This window comes from Lygodium microphyllum, chromosome 12, assembly GCF_053477565.2.
Source record: "Lygodium microphyllum isolate KBCC chromosome 12, Lygodium_microphyllum_v1.1.10, whole genome shotgun sequence".
Classification (NCBI taxonomy): Eukaryota; Viridiplantae; Streptophyta; class Polypodiopsida; order Schizaeales; family Lygodiaceae; genus Lygodium; species Lygodium microphyllum.
The window spans coordinates 153,672,004-153,694,114 of NC_141146.1; the positions used below are offsets into that span (position 1 = coordinate 153,672,004).

Below are 22,111 nucleotides of genomic sequence, written 5' to 3' on the forward strand. Positions count from 1 at the left end.
AATTTGATTTAATTTTGCTTGGTCATAAAGTGACCTTGTCTTATCATACTTTGTAGCTAGAGCAAACATTTCAAGTATGTCCATAGACATGTTCCTAAAACAATTGAAAAGTTTAACTTATTTCCTTTTCTCAGTCTTCTCTCTCTCCCCTCACCCACACACACACACACAAATATGAACTTTATAGTTGGAAACTTTTTGGTATAAAGTTATGATCTTGGTAGTTTCATACATAAATGAGAGCTTGTTGTATACAATAAGGTTGAAATACCTAAAGGTCTTTATATTTTGGAATGGCCTCCACATATTGGTTTATCATTAGTCAAAGGTCAATACTTATTGTTATCAAATATAGAAAGTATTTGCTCACCATTCTTTTAGAAAGAGACCCTTGTGTCTATGCTAATTTAATCATTGTCAACACATGATTGTGCATCAAATTCTTCAAGGACTCCATCTATTCCGATTTGATTTGATTTTGATTGGTCATCAAGGGAACTTGTTTCATCACACTCTATATTTGCAAACATTTCTAGTATGTCCATAGACATGTCCCTAAAATAGTTGAAAAGATTAGCCTCCCTCCCTCCCTCCCTCCCTCCCTCCCTCCCTCCCCCCCCCCCCTCTCTCTCTCTCTCTCTCTCTCTCTCTCTCTCTCTCTCTCTCTCTCTCTCTCTCTCTCTCTCTCTCTCTCTCTCTCTCAACCATACAAAAAATAAATATGATATTAATATCACCACAATACTACACATATATATTGATGTGTTACTTTGTTAACTAGAAAATTTGGATTTCTTGAAGGTGTGTCTTTAGAACTATCATATTTGAAAATTGGTGTATCACGAGTTATTAACCTTGAAAAAAAATTACTACTTTTGAGGGTTGTGGTGCACCATAAAAGAAGAGTGCTCTAAATTGTTGTATTTGTGAATGTTCCCATAACATGGGGAGGTTGACAATCAAAGCCCACAACTCCCATTTTGAGATTGATTGGGCATTTTAGACTCCCTCGAGCTTTAATTTAATTACCTACTATAGATATTAATAGCCTTGTGTAGATATCCATATTGACTTGCTATATTATTTTTATAGTTAGATTATGTGGAATCTTTAGATTCTAGAGGTAGTACTTTATGAGAGTCACTTTAACAAAAGCTAGTATTCCTAGCAAATGATGCTAGATATCTTTCTTTTGGATGTTTGGTGATCCAAATAATCATAAGTGAAATCATTAGGTTGGCATGATGGATGGTATATTCTTAATGGGCATGTCCCTTTTAATGTGACTACTTGAATTCACTTTGATTTCATGTGAAACTAGCATTTCTTGGGATTTTTTCACAAAAAGACCTCATGCAATGAGTTGGGTTAATTCTTATTAAGATACCACCTTTAGAAAAGCACCAAAAGACCTCATTCAATGTGTTGGGTTAATTCTTACTAAGATATCACCTTTAAAGAATCATCCCTTTGAAATTTGATCCCAATTCTATGATTAGATAATGACATGGTGGAGGCTTGTAACAAATCTATTTATGAGGAAAGCTTATAACTATTGTGAAAAACCTTCTTGAAAAAAGGCTTTTTGGGATGCTCTTTGAGACAAGGTTTTGATATGAGCTAAAAATACTTCTCCCTTTTTCATTAGTTGAGAAAGGCACTAAAATTGATCATTATTTTGGAAAATAATTTATAACTAGCTTTTAAACTAAAATTGATTGAGATGACAATTTCTCTTTACTAAAGAGATATACTTATAAAAATATGAAAATATGAAGACATTTGGAAATCGTATCATCAAGTCTTAACTCTAGAAGCTCATAGAAGATAGATACAAAAAAAAAGGGCTAGATAACCCTATTTTAGAATGATATTGCTTTGTCTAAAAGGGAGCAATAGAAGAGGTGGTTCATAAGAAAGATAGAGCTCAAAGATCATTAAAACATAAGATACCTCACAAAAAACATTACAAAACTTATAAAGCAATATGTTTTAGACATTCTTACTACTATATTATTTTGGTTGTAGGTTCAAGAAATCTTGAACCTCTAGAGGCCTTCTTGAACCTACCCCCCTTTTTTTAACCTCTTTTTTAAATTTAAACCCCTTCCCATCTCTCTCAAGTGTAATCTCTCGCTTTCTCTTCCCCCTCCCCTTTTTAATTAAATCCCCCCCTCTCACTTGTAGAGCCTAGGCTCTCTCTCTCTCTCTCTCTCTCTCTCTCTCTCTCTCTCTCTCTCTCTCTCTCTCTCAATTAGATTCAACTTTTTAATTTAAAATTTCTTTTTATTTAAACTTTTCAAAAACTTTTTTTATTTAAAGTTTTTTTACATAGTTTTTCACACACTTTAAGAGGGAGATAGAAGAAGAAGAAGAAGAAAAGAAAGAGAGAATTATAGAGGAATGATAAATTTTAAGAGAGAGAGTGTGTGTGAGAGTGAGAGAGAGAGACAGAGGAAGAAGAAGAGAGAGAGAAAGAGAGAGAATTATAGAGAGAAATGATAAATTTTAAAAGAGAGAAAAAAAAGAAGGAAAAAAGAGGAGAGGGAGAGAGAAGGAAAAGAAAGAGAGAGAGAGAGAATAGAAGCGGGGAGAAAAGAAAAGGAGAGAGAGAGAGAGAAGAAGAAGAGAGAGAGAGAAAGGAAAGATATAATTTAAGAGAGAGAGAGAGAAAATAGGAGAGAGAGAGGAGGAAAGACAGGAAAGAGAAAAAAATATATAGAGAGAAAAGAGAGCAAGAGAAAAAAACTTGAAAGAGAGAGGAAAAGAAAAATAAGGAGAGGGAGAGAGAGAATAAAAGGCCGAGAGAAAGATACAAAGAGAGCAAAAAAGAAAGAAGAGAAAAGAGAGGGAGGGAGAGAGAGGGGGAACATATGAAATAGAATTATAGAGAGAGAAAATATAAAATTAAAGAGAGAAAGAGAGAGAAACAATGAGAAAAAAATAAGGAGAGAGAAAAAAAGAGAGGAGAAAGGGGGAGAATAAAAGGGGAGAGAGAGAGAGAATTATAGAAAGAGAAAAGAAAAAGTTTAAAAGAAAAAGAGAAAATAAAAAAATTTAAAGAGAGAATGAAAAGAGAGAGAGAGAGAAGAAGAAGAAAAAAAGGAAAAAAGAGGAGAGGGAGAGAAAAGGAAAAGAGAGGAGATAGGGGAAGAGAGAGAGAAGAAACATGTGAAACAGACACACACACACACACACACATAGAAGAAGAAGAAGAAGAAGAAGAAGAAGAAGAAGAAGAAGAAGAAGAAGAAAGAGGAAGAGAGGAAGAGAGATGGGAAAAAATAGAAAAAAGAAAAGTCTTTTTTAAATTTAAACATTTTTTGAAAGAGAGAGGAAAGATAAATTTTAAAAGAGAGAGGGAGAGAATACAAAAAGGAAAAAAGAGGAGAAAGGGGAGGTGAAGAAAAGGGGGAAAGAGAGAGAGAGAGAGAGAGAGAGAGAGAGAGAGAGAGAGAGAGAGAGAAGAAGAAGAAGAAGAAGAAGAAGAAGAAGAGAGAATTATAGATAGAGAGATTGAGGAAAGAAGAAGAAGAAGAAGAGAGAGAATTATAGATAGAGAGATTGAGGGAAGAAGAAGAAGAAGAAGAAGAAGAAGAAGATAGAGAGAGAGAAAGAAGAAGAAGAAGAGAGAATATGAACAATGAGAGAGAGAGAGAGAGAAGAAGAAGAAAAAAAAAAGAGAAAAAGAAGAGAGGGAGAGAAAAGGAAAAGAGAGGAGAGAGGGGGAGAAGAAAAGGGGAGAGAGAGAGAGAGAAATAAGAAGTTATGTAAATATGATAAGAAGATCTAAAGGCCAAATTGGAAAACTCTAAAAATTGAGAAAAATGCAAAAGTGAGGGGAATACTTTGAAGAAAAAACTTCATGTGGGTAAAGCACTTGGTGAGGTTTTCTAAAGGCCAACTTCCTACAAGAATAATATATTTCATTGGAATTATACTTAATGAAAATGATCCTAGCACAAACTTTTGTGCCTTATAATCAATTCACCTTGAACAATAATAAAAAGCATGATCAATCAAGATTATCACTGACATCATGAAAATAATAATATATTTCATTGGAATTATACTTAATGAAAATGATCCTAGAACAAACTTTTGCACCTTATAATCAATTCACCTTGAACAATAATGAAAAGCATGATCAATCAAGATTATCATTGGCATCATGAAAGTCAGGTAGGAAGATTTATATTTTGGGTTTGATTTTCTTTTTGAGCTTTCCATGATTAAGAGCCAATGAGAAATATCTAGATATGTATCTCTTAACTTTAAAAAATAATAAAAATACCATTTTTCAAGGTGATTGGTTATTACCCAAGTTATAAAAGGCTTCATTGAAGAGAGTAAAAAAGAAAGGAAAGCAAGTACTACCTAAAGATTTCCAACCAATGTAGCCACTTCATAGGCATTCCATAACAGGAAATGCTAATGAGGAATTTCTCTAAACTTTACACACGCACGCACACATACACACACACACACACACACACACACTCTCTCTCTCTCTCTCTCTCTCTCTCTCTCTCTCTCTCTCTCTCTCTCTCTCTCTCTCTCTCTCTCTCTCTCTCTCTCTCTCTCTCTCTCTCTCTCTCTCTCTCTCTCTCTTTGTGCGCGCACGCGTGCGTGCGTGCGTGCATGCGCGTGCGCATGCATCATTGATTGCACATGCACCATGGGAGAGATAAAGCTTGAAGGTTCTAATATTATACCTCATAACAATGCCTAACAACTCACACTCCCAAGTTTGATGTGGTTCCATGATGTTAGAGAATCAAAGATCATCATTTCAAACTCCAAATGCCATAAAACAACACTCTCATGTTTACATTCAAGGCTAGAGCAGGACATCTTTGTAATCTTATGATGAGGTTCTAAATTTGATTGATCTTATATAGTTTTGATTTCAAGGGTGGAGATTATGCTCTCTATATTCAATTTTCAAATGTGTCAAGTACCAAACACAAAGGGCCGTTTCTTTTTTCATCAACAAACTTTTCTCATAATACCCGCCACAAAATATAGACATGAGTCTAATGTGGTTGTGTTATACTTTGTAACCATCACTATTTTCAACTAATAATAAGAAATCTAATAATCTATGAGGTTTGTCATACATTGAATAATGAAATGCTATGGTGCATCTTTTTATATTTCATAAATAAGTGACTTTGTGAAAAAGTGAAGCATAGCTAAGAGGTCTATAGAATAAGTGATTATGAGGACTCAATCTTGGATTTTGTATAAGAAAAATCAAATATGTGACACTTTTGAGGGCATTTCTTTTTTTCCCAAAGAAAATAAATATCTCTTAATGATACCTTGGCAAAAAACCTAAGGTAAAACACAAAAGTATAAGCAACCCTATGAAGAGTAACTAAATACATTACCAATACAATGGTTTTGTGAACAATCAATATAGTGGGCTATAATGCCAAACCATATGAGGGATAGTATGGAAGAAAGTGTGAAATCCCATGTCTACAAGAAAGCCTCTCTTCTCTTCCTCATCCTCTTAGAGTTTTCATGCATCCTCTCCCATCTCCCATGGAGAATGTGAATGTTCTTTGTCCAAATCCTTGATAGAATCTCCTCTATGGATACATCCAGAAGGTCAATAACATGATTGCATCTCATAGTCCAAATACATCAAGATATGATACATCCTTGTGTCCACTACACCTACGAGTAATCTAGAGTGGGATCCTATTCAAATGTTTTCCAATTATAAGAAAATAATAACTCCCCCCGAAACATCCTCACCACCACATCTTGGGCCTCTATCTCTTACCCATGCTATAGCCCCCCAGATCATCACCAAGGTCTCTACTATGCCATCAAATATCATCCTAAGGGCTCTTCTCAACACCTCATGAGCTCTAGGGTAGTCCCATAAGCACTCTAGCTCACTGCATTTGGTGCATGCTAGTGGGTCTCTACTATATCCAAGCCACTACTAGGCTCCTATAAGCTATAAGCCATAGGAAGAAAGAAATCTTCCTAGGTCTAAAGTTGTTGTGTAGTCTCCTACAAAAGTTGTAGGAAGAGAGATGGGAAGAGAGATCTCCCTAGGTCTAAAGTTGTTGTGTAGCCTCCTCCAAAAGTTTATAAAAACTCATCTGAGATTCCCTCATTGTGCCAATGTGGAGTGGCTACTTGTTGTGCTCTGATCTTATTCATTTGTATTCTTATCACCAACCTAGCAGTGCAACCAAAGAAGGCCACATAACAAGGTTTATCAAGGAAAGGATCCTTCCATACCCAATCTCCAATTCCACTATAATCTTTGTAGAGGTCTCCTTTGATAAGCCCAATATCTCTATCCATCTACTAAGATAGGCACCTAGGTCTAGGTCAATATGCCACTTTCTCTCAAAGTGAGTTATTACTTTGATCCTTTGTCTAGAGAGCATCTAATGAATGATGTATAGTCAAGGCCCTCTCACTGGAGATAGTCATCCTCCTCAACCATAAAAATAAATGTATTATATCTACTAGTCACAAAGACTACTAGAAGAAAGTCCCCGCTAAAGAACAGATCACTATGTGTAATTGTCCACCAATATGGTAGAGCTCCCTCCATCTGGCCTCAATCATAACTCTAGCTCTATTGAGACCCTATAGTCTTTGTCTTTGAGCCTCTTATGGTAGCTCCTAGAACACAAACCAATCTCCCACTTATACAATGTCATGTAAAGAGGATCTCCTCCATGATAAACATATCCTTTGTCCAAGAATGTGACCCAAGTCTAAATCCCAGATAGTGATTGAAGAGAAGAAGATTCCTCCTCTTCTCTCCAGCTATAGTTGGGAGGGGGATAGTTAGTGGAGCCTTGGTGATATAGATCTTCATGCTTGATAATGGAAATCACTAATTTGATCTCAATTTTCTCCCCGATTCCCTAGTCCTAATCTCTTGAGAAATCCACTAGATGCTAGGCTACCATGTTTCTCCATGTTTGGAAAAGATTCTTAATTATGAGCTTAGCCATGAAGGTTTTTCTTCAGCTATATAGATCTATGATTTTCAACCCTCCTCTGGATCTAGGCTATATGATGACATTCCAAGCAACCTTTACTCTTGATGGGTTCCCATCACCATAGGACCAAATGAAATTCCTAATGAGATGCTTCACCTAGCCAATGCATGACCCAAATAATGCCCAACAAGGAGTGATGTACCACATAGCTACAAGAAGAACTTGGTTGGTGATGACTACTCTCCCTACTCTAAGGTAATGTCAATCTCCACATGGCATCCAAGATATTTCACTATGGTCCCATAGGGAACCCACGTGAAATTCTCATGTTGTCACCACTTCGATTGCCTAGGTTCAAATACCCAAATCCACATGACTTGTGTCAATTAGCTAAGGTATCCACTACCCTACAATATATCTCCATGGTAGTTACAAACACATTGCATCATTGCACTATCAAGATCATTGATGCTCATCTCTGCTTTGTACTCACCAAAAAAAAAGCAATAAATACAGATGATGCAAAGTCAATGGGATGCTAATTATAATTAGCTTGATGAATATATAGATATGGTTCTAAAGAAGGAGCTCACGACCTCTGCTACAAATAAGAACAAGAAGAGGTCACATGTATAACCCCATCTAACTAATATCTGAATGATGAATCTGTCTCTAAAGAAGGAGCTCAAGGCCTTTGTTACAAATAAGGACAAGCAGGGGGCTAGTGGATAGGCCTATCTAACTAATCTCTAAATGTTGAATTTGTCTTCTCACACATCACTGGTCATAACTTGGCTATTTCTTGAGAAGTAAAGAGCTGCTATTCATTTAACCCATTGCTCTAGAAATCCCACCTTGAGCATCATGCCCTCAAAGAGCTCCAAGTCAACACAATCATATGCCTTCTCAAAGTCAAGAAGGAGCACAGAAGGTCTTGGTTCCTATATTGAGCTAAGAATATGGACTCCCAAAAAATAAAGATGTTGTCGAAGATGTTGCACTCTTAGATAAAAACCTATTTGTGTGGGGTGTATAATACCTAGTATCAATGGGACTAGTCTAAGATTGATTGCCTTTGCAAGGATCTTATAGGTGATTCCAAGCAAAGTGATCGATCTCCACTATGTGATCTCTTGTTTGTCTCCACTTCCTTTGGGAATATGGTGAATCAATCCCTTGAAAAGTCTCATTGGTATTGTACCCCTAATACCATAATTCTTGGAAAACTAAGAGGAGGCTTGCATTGATGAGATCCCAATAGCTCGACAAAAGGGATACTCACTTGAGGACAGTGTTAGAAGTGCCTTCTACAACTTTTCCTCTACAAAATGGGCCATTAGATATTGGCTCATCTTGTTTGTAATCACCTTTTTTATGCTTTTCCATATTGTCTCTCTATTTCTCTTGTAGCCTTGCGGCCTAGTGGTGGACTCAAGCAAAGCCTTGTAGAATTGTGTAGCGACACGTGTCACCTCTAAATGGGCCATGTGCAATGTATCCATCTACTCTCTTGAGTCTCCTAACACTCCATCTAGAGTGTTTTGGTCTTGTGGCACAAAAAAAACCCATTGATCATGTTACCAGATTGAGACCAGAAGGAGACTCTTGCATGAAACCTATACTCTAATCTGGCTTCCTTTGTATAACCAATCTTTGCTTTGGCAATGTGCATCCTCTCAATTATCCATCTACATCCTAGCTAACTCTCTGCTCCCCTCTATATAGGGCAGCGAATGATGATCTAGTAGATCTCTCCTTCTTTAAAAGACCTTTTGTCCTCTTCATGGACTCCTCCTTGAAGATGAAACTAATCTCCTATAGGCTCTCATCCAAGTCACTAAGTATACGTCCAATCAAGAAGGGTCTAGATCTCCAAAACTATGTGACTAACTCTCTAACATTGTCCACATTAAAGAATTGCTCTAGAATATTGATACTATAGTGGGATCCTACAATTCTCTAAAAGAGAAGTAGTTGAATGGATGCTCCCCTCTATAGGGCAGCCGCAATGATGATCTAGTAGATCTCTCCTTCTTTAAAAGACCTTTTTTCCTCATCATGGCCTCCTCTTTGAAGAAGAAACTAATCTCCTATAGGCTCTCATCCAAGTCGCTAAGTGTGTGTCCAATCGAGAAGGGTGTAGATCTCCAAATCTATGTGAATAACTCTCTAAGATTGTCCCCATTAAAGAAGTGCTCTAGAATATTGGCACTATAGTGGGATCCTACAACTCTCTCAAAGAGAAGTAGTTGAATGGATGAGTTGTCTGAGAGGCTTGCACTAGGTATGATACGTGTTATGCCACCCCTATGGGAAGACCAATCATCAATATAAAATTGGTTGATCTCCTACTCCCTTATCTCTCCTAGAAAACTAGAGCAAGTCTATGGACTGACCAAACTCTAATGTGTACCATGGGTCCTAGCCTCTCATCTAGAATAAGAGCTCCTCCCAAGTAGCTTACTCTCCTCCTCTAACAATTTCAACATATCTGCCTCCTCAAGGGATTCCACCGTAGTAAACTTCCCCCTACTATCCAATGATGTGATTGAGACTAACTAAGGGTAGGCCAAAATTATCTCCTATCTTCTTGGCCATTCGAGGCATAAATGACCTACGAAGAGCAACAAGTGACTCCTCCACTCTCATTAAGAGCCACACAGCTCTCCTTGAAATCACAATACCTCTCCTTGGAATCACAATACCCTAGTCTTATACTGAATGGATCCACTACTCTCAATGCATATGCATACTCTAGCCTATATATCTATACCACCCATGGCTGCTATCCAATAAGTGTGGCTTTGACCTAGCAGTAGCTTCCTACAGCATCAAGATAGCCTCTCTACCCAAGCATGGTGCTCATGCAACATGAGAAAATCAATTGATCCTCCCACTAATGCTATGTGCAAATCTTGCCTCGTGAGGCTTTGACCTTGCTTGAAGTGTCATCCTTTGAAGCCTCATACATTTCATATCCTCATGGAGTGCATCTCACCCTCCTAAACTAGCATGGCTCTACCACCCATGCATGTCTCTATTGTCTCCTAGAATACTCCCTCTCATGTTTCCTCTTTGCTAACTCTGTTGCAGGGTGTAATGGGGGGAAGTCCTCAAAGTATGTGTCCAAGTCCTCTACCTCCTAATCACTCTCGTGTGCCTCCTCAACCTCCCCAATCTTTTGGATGTTGGGTACTTGGTATGGAATTATCTCTAAGATCTCCACCTAGCGAGTTGAGGGTTTGGGAGATGATGGTGCATGTGCAACTTGCTACATCACCTCGATCATGATGGTCTCACTGCCTCTCTAGACTTGTCACATCTATCTACAGTGTTTCTCTATAAATGAAGGGATGTGGAATCTCTAGCTTTTTAGTAACCAAGAGAGTGGTTGTGGAATCTATAGGAGATTGAGATGGCACCATATGGATTGGTGGTGTAAGGATCTTAACCACTTTCCATTGTCCCTTTGCTTGTCTTAGCTTTAGGCCTCTCTGCTTCTACCCCTATCCCTCTTCTACACACTCTCGCTATCTCATTGGTGCTATCTCCTACTTTATCTAGCATTGCACTATCTCCGATGCTCTGCATCATCCCTCCTTCATGTCCTAGGTGTAGCACCTCCCTTATCTTTGAATGAGGTCTAGTGCTACTGAGTCTTGGGACACTCTGCTATAACATATCTGATCATCTTGCAAATGAAGCACTGGCTTGAGAGTCTTGTGTATGTGACAAGTTGGGTGAGAAAACCCCCATGGATAGAGGGAATCTTGATGGTCAAGGGAGATTCCTCGAGGAAGGGCATAAAGGACTCCATTGGAACGATAACATGAATATATAGGTATCTATGTGGGCCTTTCGAGACTACATTAACCAAAGTTCTCTCTCATGGGTGAATGTGCTACCAATCTCAGGAAGGCATGGTGTGAAGTACCCATTGAGGCCATAAAACGAGATGATGGTGGTGGCATTGCCATCTCCAAGTGATGAATAGTCATGACCCTTGATCCATCTATCAAAGTATGCCACTAAAGATCTGACATCAAGTGGGTTGGTAGCAAGCACTACCTCCATTTGCTTCGGTGAGTTCAACTGGAGCCTAAAGAACCTGTTCCACAGGGGTACCACTCATGTGACCGTCGCGGCTAGGGTGTTAGTAAGAGTCAACTGGATGGATTCCTTGAGAATATGAATGGACAAGCAATCTCCAACCAATTTGTAGGCCAAAGAAGATGCCTCAAGGGTTGTTACTCTGTCCCTAAGTGCCAACTCTATGTCAAGAATGAAGCAAATTGGCACAAGAAGGCATCAACCATGTGTGTGTGGGGGGCTACACTAGAGCCCCTTTGTGGTGATGGAGGGCGGCCTATAATCTCTTACGACACACTAGTTTCGTGTGACTATGGTGTTAAGCTCTACTTTGGTGATTTTGGCACATGAGGGGGATGTGTTGAAGTAGGGAACATGGATATAGCTTGAGTGAGGAACTAGATGAATCCTACAAGGGTGGATGAAGAAGGTGAAGACACATCCATGTGCATAATGTGGGTATGACATAGATGGAAGGGATCGCCTTGGGTAGTGGAGGAAGAGGAAAGGTTGATAAGGGCAATACGGTGGCACGTGGGACATGTGCTCATTGACTTCATTGGCTAGGAAGGTGGTGGTTCACTGGTGAGGATGGTGGCAAGAAGGGCTATTGTGGTAATCAACTGAATAAGGCAAGGAGGAAGTATTGGTGGGTGAGTCCTGGGAGCGTTGTTGGGTAAGAAATAGTATTGTGGTTTGGGTATGTCGGTATTGGCATGAGTAGTGGCAGAGGCAAGTTTGTGGTGGTTGCACAAGTAAAATGTGACAAGTAGGTCAACACAATTAAAGCTCCACAAGTGAGGGCCAGTATCTTCTAGGCGCTATCGAGTTAGGTGGAGTCGGTCGCATTAGTAGGTTGATGGTTCTCCATGTGTTTCATCAAGCTTTTATTTGTCATTCATCAAGTAGGTGGCTTGCTTGACGTCAGGGAGCTGCTTTGAGCCTAGTAAGAGTGATTGGAATCCCCAGCACATGCACCTTCATCCTTGTCAACTTAGGTTTCATGTTGATCTGAAGCATATCAACTAGCTAGTCTCTTGAGGGAATTTCATATAGCGCTTGTGCAAATGATGGTATTTTCGCACCACTCAATCTCTAAGGTATCCACAATCTTTCAAATTTTATGGCCTAAGAGTCAACTTTGCAAATATTTGTGTTAGTACTAGATACATATTTTATCTCCCCAATTTTATTGATGTACAAACTTCATTATGAAAGAAAATAGGTGAACAAAGCAACTACTCAACCACCATGTTTGAAAAAAAAAAGCAAAATTCAACTCTTATCTAATATCTTTATCTCTATTCTTTGCGGCCACACAAAGGCCCTTGATGAGAAATTGTCTTATGCGACTGACATTAGTAAGAAGCTATTTTTCATTTTAGAACCTTTGTATTTGAATGATATACACATCTCTCAAATAAGAGAAGAAACTAGTCACAAAGTAAAGTGCATCAAATGTGTCTTTATGAGACATATTGATAAGTAGAACGATTGCAAAATGTATGACTAGGAGACACAATGTGACTATGGTTAGTTTGTTCACATTTTGAGCACATTCTCAAACAAGGTCCCAAAAAGCTAGATTACTATAGCTCATATACTTAAAGAGAACTCTCAACTATGGCATCACTTATCATTATGCCATGTCCTTGTCCCCCACTGTGACTTAGATTGGGTAAGAGATAACAATTCTAGAAAATTAGTTTCTCATGATTCAAAGCAATATTGGTTATAAGAATCATTTATACTTTTGCTTTAAAATCATACTATTAGTGAGTTCAAGTCACATATTTTTTTAGGGGTTACTATTAAGTAGAATACTAGTGTTGTGCAACTTTTATATGAATAACTACAACAAGTGTTGGACCTTTGGCTAAAAATGACTATTTTCTCTTATTTTCATCGAGAGAATGAAAATGTCTTATATATGTTTCAAATCTATTGGAATATTAATTTTATTTAGTTGTGTTTATGTTAAAGTTCAACTTTCTTATCATCTACTACTATAATACGTGTTTGGCTTAGCCAAGAAAATAACTAAATAGTTATCTTGATAGCTCAATGTATGGTTATAAAATATAGCTAACTAAGTCATACCTTTCTTCTTTCATTGGATGATTTTCCAGGTCGGTCCATGAACTAAAGATTTGCCCTAAATCTATTTGATCCAGCATTGTCCTAACCTGAAGTTCATGCACATATCATTACTTACTACACAAATCATATAATAAAATTTTGATAAAAATTTTATGGATTACCTTCCAAGCTTGAATTGCTTGTAGTTTTGCATGTATATATCGTTCCAAAAATATAAGCTGTTGTAATGAGAATGATTTGTTTGGATGCCCTTCCCACACACTACAAAGAGTTTGACCATGTTAAGAGCATAATATGTGCAAGTTTTCCAAAATTTGACAATGAAGAAGCAAGCATAAAGTAATCATCAAAGTAACTCTTAGATTCATGGATGGATTGATCCTTATATGGAGGCCAAGTGGAATGATGGATTCCGAAGTATAACTAGAAAAACATATATTTCAAGTGCATTTTACAAGGGTCATACATCACACACACACTCTGTGTGTGTGTGTGTGTGTGTAGAGAGATGCATATGGACAAACAAACATAATATTTATATGTATACAGATGCATATGGGCAAACAAACATATATTAGTGTGTACAGATGCATATGGACAAACAAACATAATATTTATATGTATACATATGCATATGGGCGCGTGCACACACACACACACACACACACACACACACACACACACACACACACACACACACACACACACACACACACACACACACACAGCGCCATGTGCAACTATCCAACAATTTGACTAAGTAGTACGATCCTAGACAAATATAATTTTATAAAATGATCCATTAAGTCTTTAAACCTTTATTTTGCAATGTTAGGCTTATAATCCTTCAAACATTAGAGCAAAAACATATACCTCAAGCAACACTCGGCTTTATGAATGATTCGTCGTAATTCTTGTTCATGGAATTGTAGCTCCTAGAGAAATTTGTAACACTTCTCTAAGCACAATATTGTGACCAATAAGACATGAAATGCCAAGAAGCGGCACAAAATGAGATCTATTCTTACCAATAGGTATCTTGCATCAAAAAAGGATGTATTGGTTTTTATCCAGCATCATGTGTGTTTAAGACCCAAGACCATTAGTAAGACATAATTTGATATTTAAACAATCTAACTATAATTCAATGTGCGAGTAGATAACTAGGATCTAGTCATGAATATACCTCTCAGTTTGTGGGTCACGGAGTTGGTAGCTTAGTTTGTGAGCTGCTGCTAGAAGAATCTAATCAAAAGAACAAGAGATATGAGTGGTTAAACTTTTGTATAGGCTTTGATATTTGTATGATTGATGAAGCAAATAGAAAGAGATTTAATGAAGCACTTTTATTAGCTTCCATTTACCTCTTCTTGTTCTATCTTCCTTGGCAAGCTGTTTATCTCAACTTCATTTGATAACTTTTGAGACTGACTGTAGAACCAAAAGAAACTTGCAACAAGACCAATACAAAGTCTACACAAAGTTTCAAATAAAGAAATTCAAAACCATGCTTACTTTTTGTCGCGCTCTTGCTTCGGTAAGCTTGCAAATTTCACAAGGACATCTTCTACAGGGCTGCAACGTATCATAAAACGATAAGATACTTATCACTAAAATTGTAAGATACTAAAAGAAATTACTTAGATTTGCATGCCACGATCAAGTACATGTGAATATATGTGAGTAGGTAAAAGGAGGCTACAATGTCTCCATTCACTATTGTTTTTAATGGCAAAATTTGATGCAATCAAGTACATGCTTAATATATGTGAGTGGGCAAAAGGAGGTTGCAACGTGTCCATTCACTATTGTTTTTCATGGTAAAATCTAATGCACTACTTCAACACACTAAACAAAATTTTGAAAATTAGTTATAGAGATTTTGGCACTTTCCACATACTTTAGAATCCTTTCTCATGCATGTTGGCTAAAAAATAAATGTGGCTATTGGCAATAAAGCTCGTTTAAAAATGGACAAGAGTAGTGAAGTTTTGTATTCTTTATCCGAATAGTACATGCATTGTAGCATCTGTTTACCCAAATTAGCTAATTTTGTCTAAGTTGAACTAATATCTTCATGGTCTAAAAGTATTTGAATGTCATTGAGTTGAGTTACTAATATCTAGCTACCGTGCCTAAAAACTATGTTACAAATAGAATGTGGTGTGTGAAATATTATGGTATGGGCTTGTTGCTTGAGTGGTGCTTTTGAGGATACATTTATGATATAATACAAGCATTAACAACACAATAATGTTGATGCATGATGCTTTATGTACTTACACAAGAAATTTTGGACAAATTTCCAAATTGTGGATTCTGACAACATCATGAGCTTCTTGTTTGAGTGGTGCTTTTGATGATACATTTATGATATAATACAAGCATTAACAGCATAATAACGTTGATGCATGATGCTTTATGTACTTACACTATAAGTTTTGGACAAATTTTCGCTATAATTTCCAAATTGTGGATTCTGACAACATCATGAGCTTTTGCAAAGGGGTTGGACCTCATACTTAGCTAGGTGTGGTTAGGATAGTGGGACGTGTCTCCAAACGTGCTTGGTTAGGACTTTAGTTTAACTTAAAGCAAGAAGCCCATGGCGTGGAGCAATATAAAGGGAAAGCAAGAGAAAATATCCCCTTTTGTCACATGGGAAAATGTCAGAAACCGCTATTGTGGCCCTTTTGTTTCAAGGTATTTGGTTTCAAAAACTTGACAACGCTCATGTATCACAATCCATGACACTATTCGATCGGTTCTGGACAGTGATTAATCTTTTCTGTTAGGAGCCATGTCTAGTCTTCTTTTCTTCGTATATCCAATTGCTCTCTTGAATATCCAAGAAAATTTTAGCGTATGTGATTGATTAGACAGACTATGAATGTACCTTTGCCTGCCGGAGAAGTAGGTAAGGTCTCCTGTAGGGGAAAAGAGGATGAGAGCCATGTCGATGTCGCAAAGCACAGAGAGCTCGTAGGCTTTCTTGAGGAGGCCGTTCTTCCTCTTGTTGAAAGTAACACGACGGCTCGATTCCTTGTGGATCTTCTCGATGGGAATGGGCTTCTTCCCCATGATTATCAATCATCTATCTTTCTCTCTCAATTGGTCGCGAGGAGAAAGGGGGATTCTTAGGAAGAAAGAGTGCCTTCTCACCCGGCCCTTTTCGGAAGGCACAAGAGAACTTTTAGGGCCAAAAATAGAGCATCTTAATAATCATACTTCGTGCATTTCCGAACCTTTGCAGAAATTTTAAAAGTTCTGAAACTTTGCTAAATTTCATCTCACGGGATTTACTGCTCACTGCAGAACGATCTCCTTCATGCTTACCCGTGTAGTCAGTCCTTTACTTTATCATAAGTGTCCCTTTGTACCTATAGTGGGGGTACCTTCTACTTGAGGCTTGGCTCTCCTTGGGCGCGTTGCAGCATGGGGCCCTAGTGCGTGTCGCTTGGGTATGGTTAAGTGGCTGGGGACTCCCACCACGAATAGGTGAGCGGGGATGGTGAGTGCAAACAGTGAGAGTGAGGGGGATAGGTAGTCTTTTTCATGGGGCGAGAGGTGAGTGGGGTGTTGTGCTACCGTGAAGGGTTTCGGGGATGCGTCCTTGCATAAGCACAAAGAAATATCAAGTGATATGAGGGATTCCTTGCCCGATGGGGGGAGGTAACATGGTGGACTGCTGAACCGCATCGGCGCTGGGCCGTGTCGCATTACCGTGCCGTGTCGACCTCCGTGTCGTGTTACCTTGCCGTGACGTGTTATCATACCGTGTCGACCTTCGTGTCGTATTAAGCTCATTAAGCTCCAACCCTACCGTGTCGTGTTACCTTGCCGTGACGTGTTACCATACCGTGTCGACCTTCGTGTCGTATTAAGCTCATTAAGCTCCAACCCTTAGATGGTCCAAGAACTATCATGATCACATTGGCATCATACTACCAAGCAATGCTTAACCACTGCATTAACACTTCATTCGTCCCACCCTCTTCTTGTAATAATAGAAACATAGTATGATTGTTGTTATGTAGGAGTAGACCTACAAGGTTGCATACCTACATAATTGTGTTACAATGGAGAGAGAGAGAGAGAGCTGTGACCAATGCAACTAGGGCAGATTCATGTAGACGTGGATTGCATCTATCCAACTACATGATAGTGAAGTGATAGCAATGGTTGCCTTGAATGCAACCTTCATTGACTAGGTAGTGGTAGGGAGGGGACCAGATTTGAAAGTAGAAGAGGAAGAGGAAATGGTTTCCTACACTAAGGAAATGGTGCCATGTCTTGATAATCAGTGAGCTATTAAGCGAATCAATCATGCTAGAGATGAATAGAGGTGGGTTCTAAGGATCCTATCCCTTTAGAGCATTTGGTGCGCTCTTATGCCCACCAAGTCACTAGTAGCTCTGAAGAATCTTAGGATTGGGATTGAGAGCACTTGTTGGAATTTGCAAATACTTTGTTGAGTGCATGTGTTCAATATAATCATAATTCTTTTCTTGACACTAATAAGATGATGTTCTGGATGCTAGTGTGGACACGAAACCAATGTTGTTTTCTTTTTCAGGTTTTTAAATCATGGGATATTTGAGGTGTTGGGGTAGAGAAAGTTAAATCAAGGTAGGCTCAGCCTTAGATCTAATTTTCTTTTTGTTAATATATGAAGATTGCCACTTGGAATGTTCATAGGATTTTCTCTCCTAGCAAGCAACATGATATGTGGAATATTTTGCATGAGAATAATTGGGATGTGTTATGTGCTATGAACATAAAAGTGATAGTGAAGTGGATAGAATTTCAAATTGCCATGGGTTTTGATTGTTTTATGTTGGGGGCATTGCAATGCATTACTCTAGTGTCCTCATGGTTGTTCACAATAAGTTCAAATGGTGCTTGTAAAGAATTATGCATTTGGATGTTTTTTAGTAATCAAAATTATATTTGAAGGTGAGGTTTTATGGTTGGTTGGGGTTTATACATTAAATGATTCCTTTCACAAGCGTGACTTGTGGGGTCACTTGAAAACATGCCTATATCTCGGTACAGTAGGCTTGCTAATGAATGATTTCAATATGTGTGCCACCCCTTTGCAATCTACCTCAGAGCACTCGATATGGATGCATTGGAGGGTTCTGTTTAGGATGATTTTGCATTGGTTCTCAAGCAAGACCTTTGGCCTTGGCTCTGCTCATCAACCTTGGGATTTACTTTTGACTTAGCCTAGTATATGGCGATATGGTCTTGCTTGGATCATATACATGCTATGCAAGGCAATGCTTTCTTATCATATATTCTAGAGATGACAATATTCTAACAATATGTTTTATCAAATCACTTCTTTTTGCACTTTGACATGGTTAGATAGCCCATTATCCCCTTTGCATAGTTTTTGGGTAGACTTCCTTTGCACTTTAATTCCTCCTATTCAACTCATGTAGTTTTCAATGGTTAGATGGGATAGCTACTTTATAAGTTTTTACTTGAATGTCCCTGTGTGGGCAATATCTCCTTTGAACAATTGATTATGTGTAGAGGGTTGCCAAGCAATATGGAGTTCACCATGCTTAACTTTGCAAGTAGTGTATGCATTTTGTGGAGGAAATGCTGGCTTTGGTTCATTTTTTATTGTTTGAGTCTCTAGACCATGCTGTCCTAGCTCCATTATTTTTGAGATTGGTATTTTTTATTAGGCATTTTTAGTAAAGACTTTATCAACATGCCAAACTCAAAGCCTTGATTGAGGGTCTACATGATAACTCTTGTCACTCCCATAAATCCTTTTGTGGCTTGCAAGCATCCTTGCACGGGAAAACATGGCTAGACTATAGAATGTTGATGGTTAGATAGTTTCAAAACTCTAGTCTATTGTTCACACATGTAGAAGTTATTTTTTGGAACTTCTAGGTTTGAGAAAGGAACCTTTTGTTTAGATTACCCATGCTTATTCAATATTTTATGCCTTGGTCAAAGATTAGGTTTCACATGATATTCATGTTGCCTTGGAGGTTGTTATTTGTTGGGGTAAAGGCCAATGGCCAATAGGTGGACTAGCATCTCTTGTATAAGTACACTATGTATAAGCATATGTACATTGAGGTAACAAAGAATAAGGGCATCATTCATTTTGTATCCACATAACTCTCTTGTGTTTTTCTCTATCTCTTAACCCTCTTGCACTTCATAGCTTCTACCTCGTATCCCACCATTACTTCCCTATTATTTAGTATCATAGAAATGCTCAACATTTGTTGTGGAGCTTGTGCTTGGAGGGAAGAACATGAAGAGTGAAGCTTTGTCACAAAAGAGGGGATTTTAGCTCCTTTTTTGACATTGATAATTGTTGCCCATACCTTGATAGAGGCACTATTCTCATTATTGGGATCTAGTTTGAAGTCATTGGCCATTGAGACTTGATTTGGGGCTACAATAACCCATTTTGGCATTTGTTTGGGTAACCATAAGTGGTTGGGAATGAAGCAAAATAGCTTGGCTTTGGATACTTAAGAAGAGACCTTGGTAACATGGTTTTGATGTATGCAAGCATAGGGATTGCTTAAGTAGGGGGGTAACTTGTTTCACAGAAGCAAGGGACTTGCTTATTGGATCTAGTAGGGAGCTTTCTTAGGCACATGCTTTGCTTGTTTTAAAGTAGGAGATCTACTTTTTTCTATGTAATAGAAAGAAAAGAGAGATACTTAATGATTTGTTGAGATCACAATGTCTATGAATTGTACTACTTATCCAAATGCTCTAAGGAGGCTGTTTATGCTAAAAATGACCCATATTGAGCATTTTGATTAGTTGGGCTCATTATTCCATTTGTTTTCATATTCTACAAGCTACATAGCATGTATTTTATCTCAAAAACCATTTTTTATATTTATAACCTTTGGACTAAGTTCAATTAAGCTAGGACTAGTTTCACACTACAAAAATAATATGCATGTGTTTTGGATGTTTTTTTGCCTCAGATTAATAGCTGGGAAATTCTAAAAAGATTTGTAAATAGATTGGTTTGTGCCTTTACCATTATGGTGAGCATTTGGTTTTGCAATCTTTTGGTCTTGTAGTTGAATGTATATTGGTTGTTTTGTGGGAATTTGTCTCAATTTTGGGTTGTTGATGCTATATTTAGCCATTATTTGGCTTTTCCATGCACCTGCCATCAATGGGGGTCTCTTTTCACTTGGAATGCTATCATTAGTATTCAAGATATAATATTATCATTATGGCTTCTCTATACTTCAAAAAATGCATTATTCAATATTAAAAAGCTTGATGGAATAAAGTTTTCATACTAGAAATAGAAATTCTACAAGGTCCAGAAAAAGTGGGTGAAGCCAATCACATGTAATGGGATTAAGCCTGAAGACATGGATCCAAATATATGGGAGGAGTTGGATGAGTTGGCATGCTCCATTATTATATTGACACTCTTAAAGTCCATGTATTTTAATGTGAAAAACATAAAATGTCCATATGGTGTATAGAAAAGGCTTGGTGACTTCTATGAAAAATGAAGTATAATGAAAGGGAGCGATGGATCGAAGGTTGGACTCGAGAGCTATGGCGGGAGAGCAAGAGCAAGAAAGGGAGAGACTAGAAATGGGAACTCCAACAGTCACAATATGTGATCGGGCCTTCCTTTATTCAAACTATCACTAAAAGAATAAAGAATAAAGTGATGGTGACGGGCGCCCGCCACCTGCAGTGTGCAGTGGCGGTGACTATCAGTGTAGTAATATACGGGCAGCTAGGCAGAGGTGCCTTTACCCCCAACAACCTCCCACTTAAAGGCGAATCTGCCCCAGTGAGGAGTGAAAAGAAAAAGAAAAATGATAGTACAACATGTACACATGTACAACAGGATGAGGAAAGACGTCATCTCATTCCATTCCCATCAACCTCCTGAGGAAGGCAAAGCGCTCTGTAGAAAGGCTTTTCGTGAGCAGATCTGCAGGATTCTGGTCAGTTGAGATCTTGACAAGATCAACAGACTTGTCCTCAATGACCCCACATATGAAGTGATACCTCACCTCAATGTGTTTCGTCTTTGCATGGAAGACCGGATTCTTGGCCGGATTCTTGGCTAAGTGAATAGCACTCATAGAATCTGAATACAGTGTAGGGATAGCATCAATACCAAGGTCAGCAAGTAAATGACCCAACCAATGGCCTCCTTGCAAGCCTCAGGGCTGCAACATACTCGGCCTCTATAGTAGAAAGGGTCGTGTGTTTCTACACCATGGACATCCAAGAAACATCACCTCTAGCATAGGTGAATACATAGTCGGAAGTGGACTTCCTACTATCTGCATGTCCTGCATAATCAGAGTTAGTGTACCCCACGACTCCTGTATCCTGGCTGCCATAGCATATGCACATATCTGCAGTGCCCTTCAGGTACCTCATGATACCCTTCACGACATCCCAATGCTTATTGCCATGTGTAGCCATATAGCGTGCCACAACACCAACTGCAAAGGCAATATCTGGATGAGTGGCTATCATGGCATATATAAGACTGTCCACTGCGGATGCATAGGGAAACTTGGCTATCTTGGCCCTCTACTCATCTATCTGCGGATAATCAACCTGTGATACCTTCACATAAGAAGGCAATGGACAGCCAATAGGCTTTACGTCTTGCATGCGAAAGTGCTCAAGGACTTTATAAATGTACTTCCTCTGTGACAAGTAGAGGAGTCCCTGATGCCTGTCGCGTCTAATGTGCATACCAAGTATGTGAGTAGCCTATCCCAGATCTTTCATCTCAAAGCTCTTCTTGAGCTGAGTCTTAAGAGCATCTAGCTCATCATGAGCTTTCCCTGCTATCAGCATATCATCCACATAGAGTACCAAAATCAATAAAGAACCATCACACGCTTTCTTCGTGTAAAGACACGGATCCATAGCACTCCGGCTGTAGC

At 38.4% G+C, this 22,111-nt stretch overlaps 1 protein-coding gene across 2 annotated transcripts; it reads right to left on the bottom strand.

The window, feature by feature from the left end:
- Positions 1-192: 192 nt before the first annotated feature.
- LOC148028464 (agamous-like MADS-box protein AGL3) lies at positions 193-16,465 on the bottom strand. 2 transcript variants are annotated; one of them, XM_087689058.1, is made up of 7 exons: positions 16,069-16,463; positions 14,688-14,747; positions 14,537-14,603; positions 14,359-14,417; positions 13,334-13,433; positions 13,173-13,258; positions 193-555 (listed from the first exon to the last, which is right to left on the bottom strand). In XM_087689058.1, the coding sequence occupies exons 1-7, from the start codon at positions 16,251-16,253 to the stop codon at positions 408-410; spliced, it is 705 nt and encodes a 234-aa protein (XP_087545184.1). In that variant the 5' UTR covers positions 16,254-16,463; the 3' UTR covers positions 193-407. The 2 variants fall into 2 exon arrangements, with proteins under 2 accessions (XP_087545184.1, XP_087545185.1); XM_087689059.1 differs by lacking the exon at positions 14,537-14,603 and having other exon boundaries at positions 16,069-16,465.
- Between the last annotated feature and the right edge of the window lie 5,646 nt (positions 16,466-22,111).

Excerpts from the sequence above, each read along its gene's own strand:
- LOC148028464 (XM_087689058.1), bottom strand. The coding sequence starts at position 16,253 with ATGGGGAAGAAGCCCATTCCCATCGAGAAGATCCACAAGGAATCGAGC. Across the intron at positions 14,748-16,068 it reads TACTTCTCCGGCAGGCAAAG|CCCTGTAGAAGATGTCCTTG; the intron begins GTACATTCATAG and ends GATACGTTGCAG. Across the intron at positions 556-13,172 it reads CATCCAATGAAAGAAGAAAG|GGACATGTCTATGGACATAC; the intron begins GTATGACTTAGT and ends CAACTATTTTAG.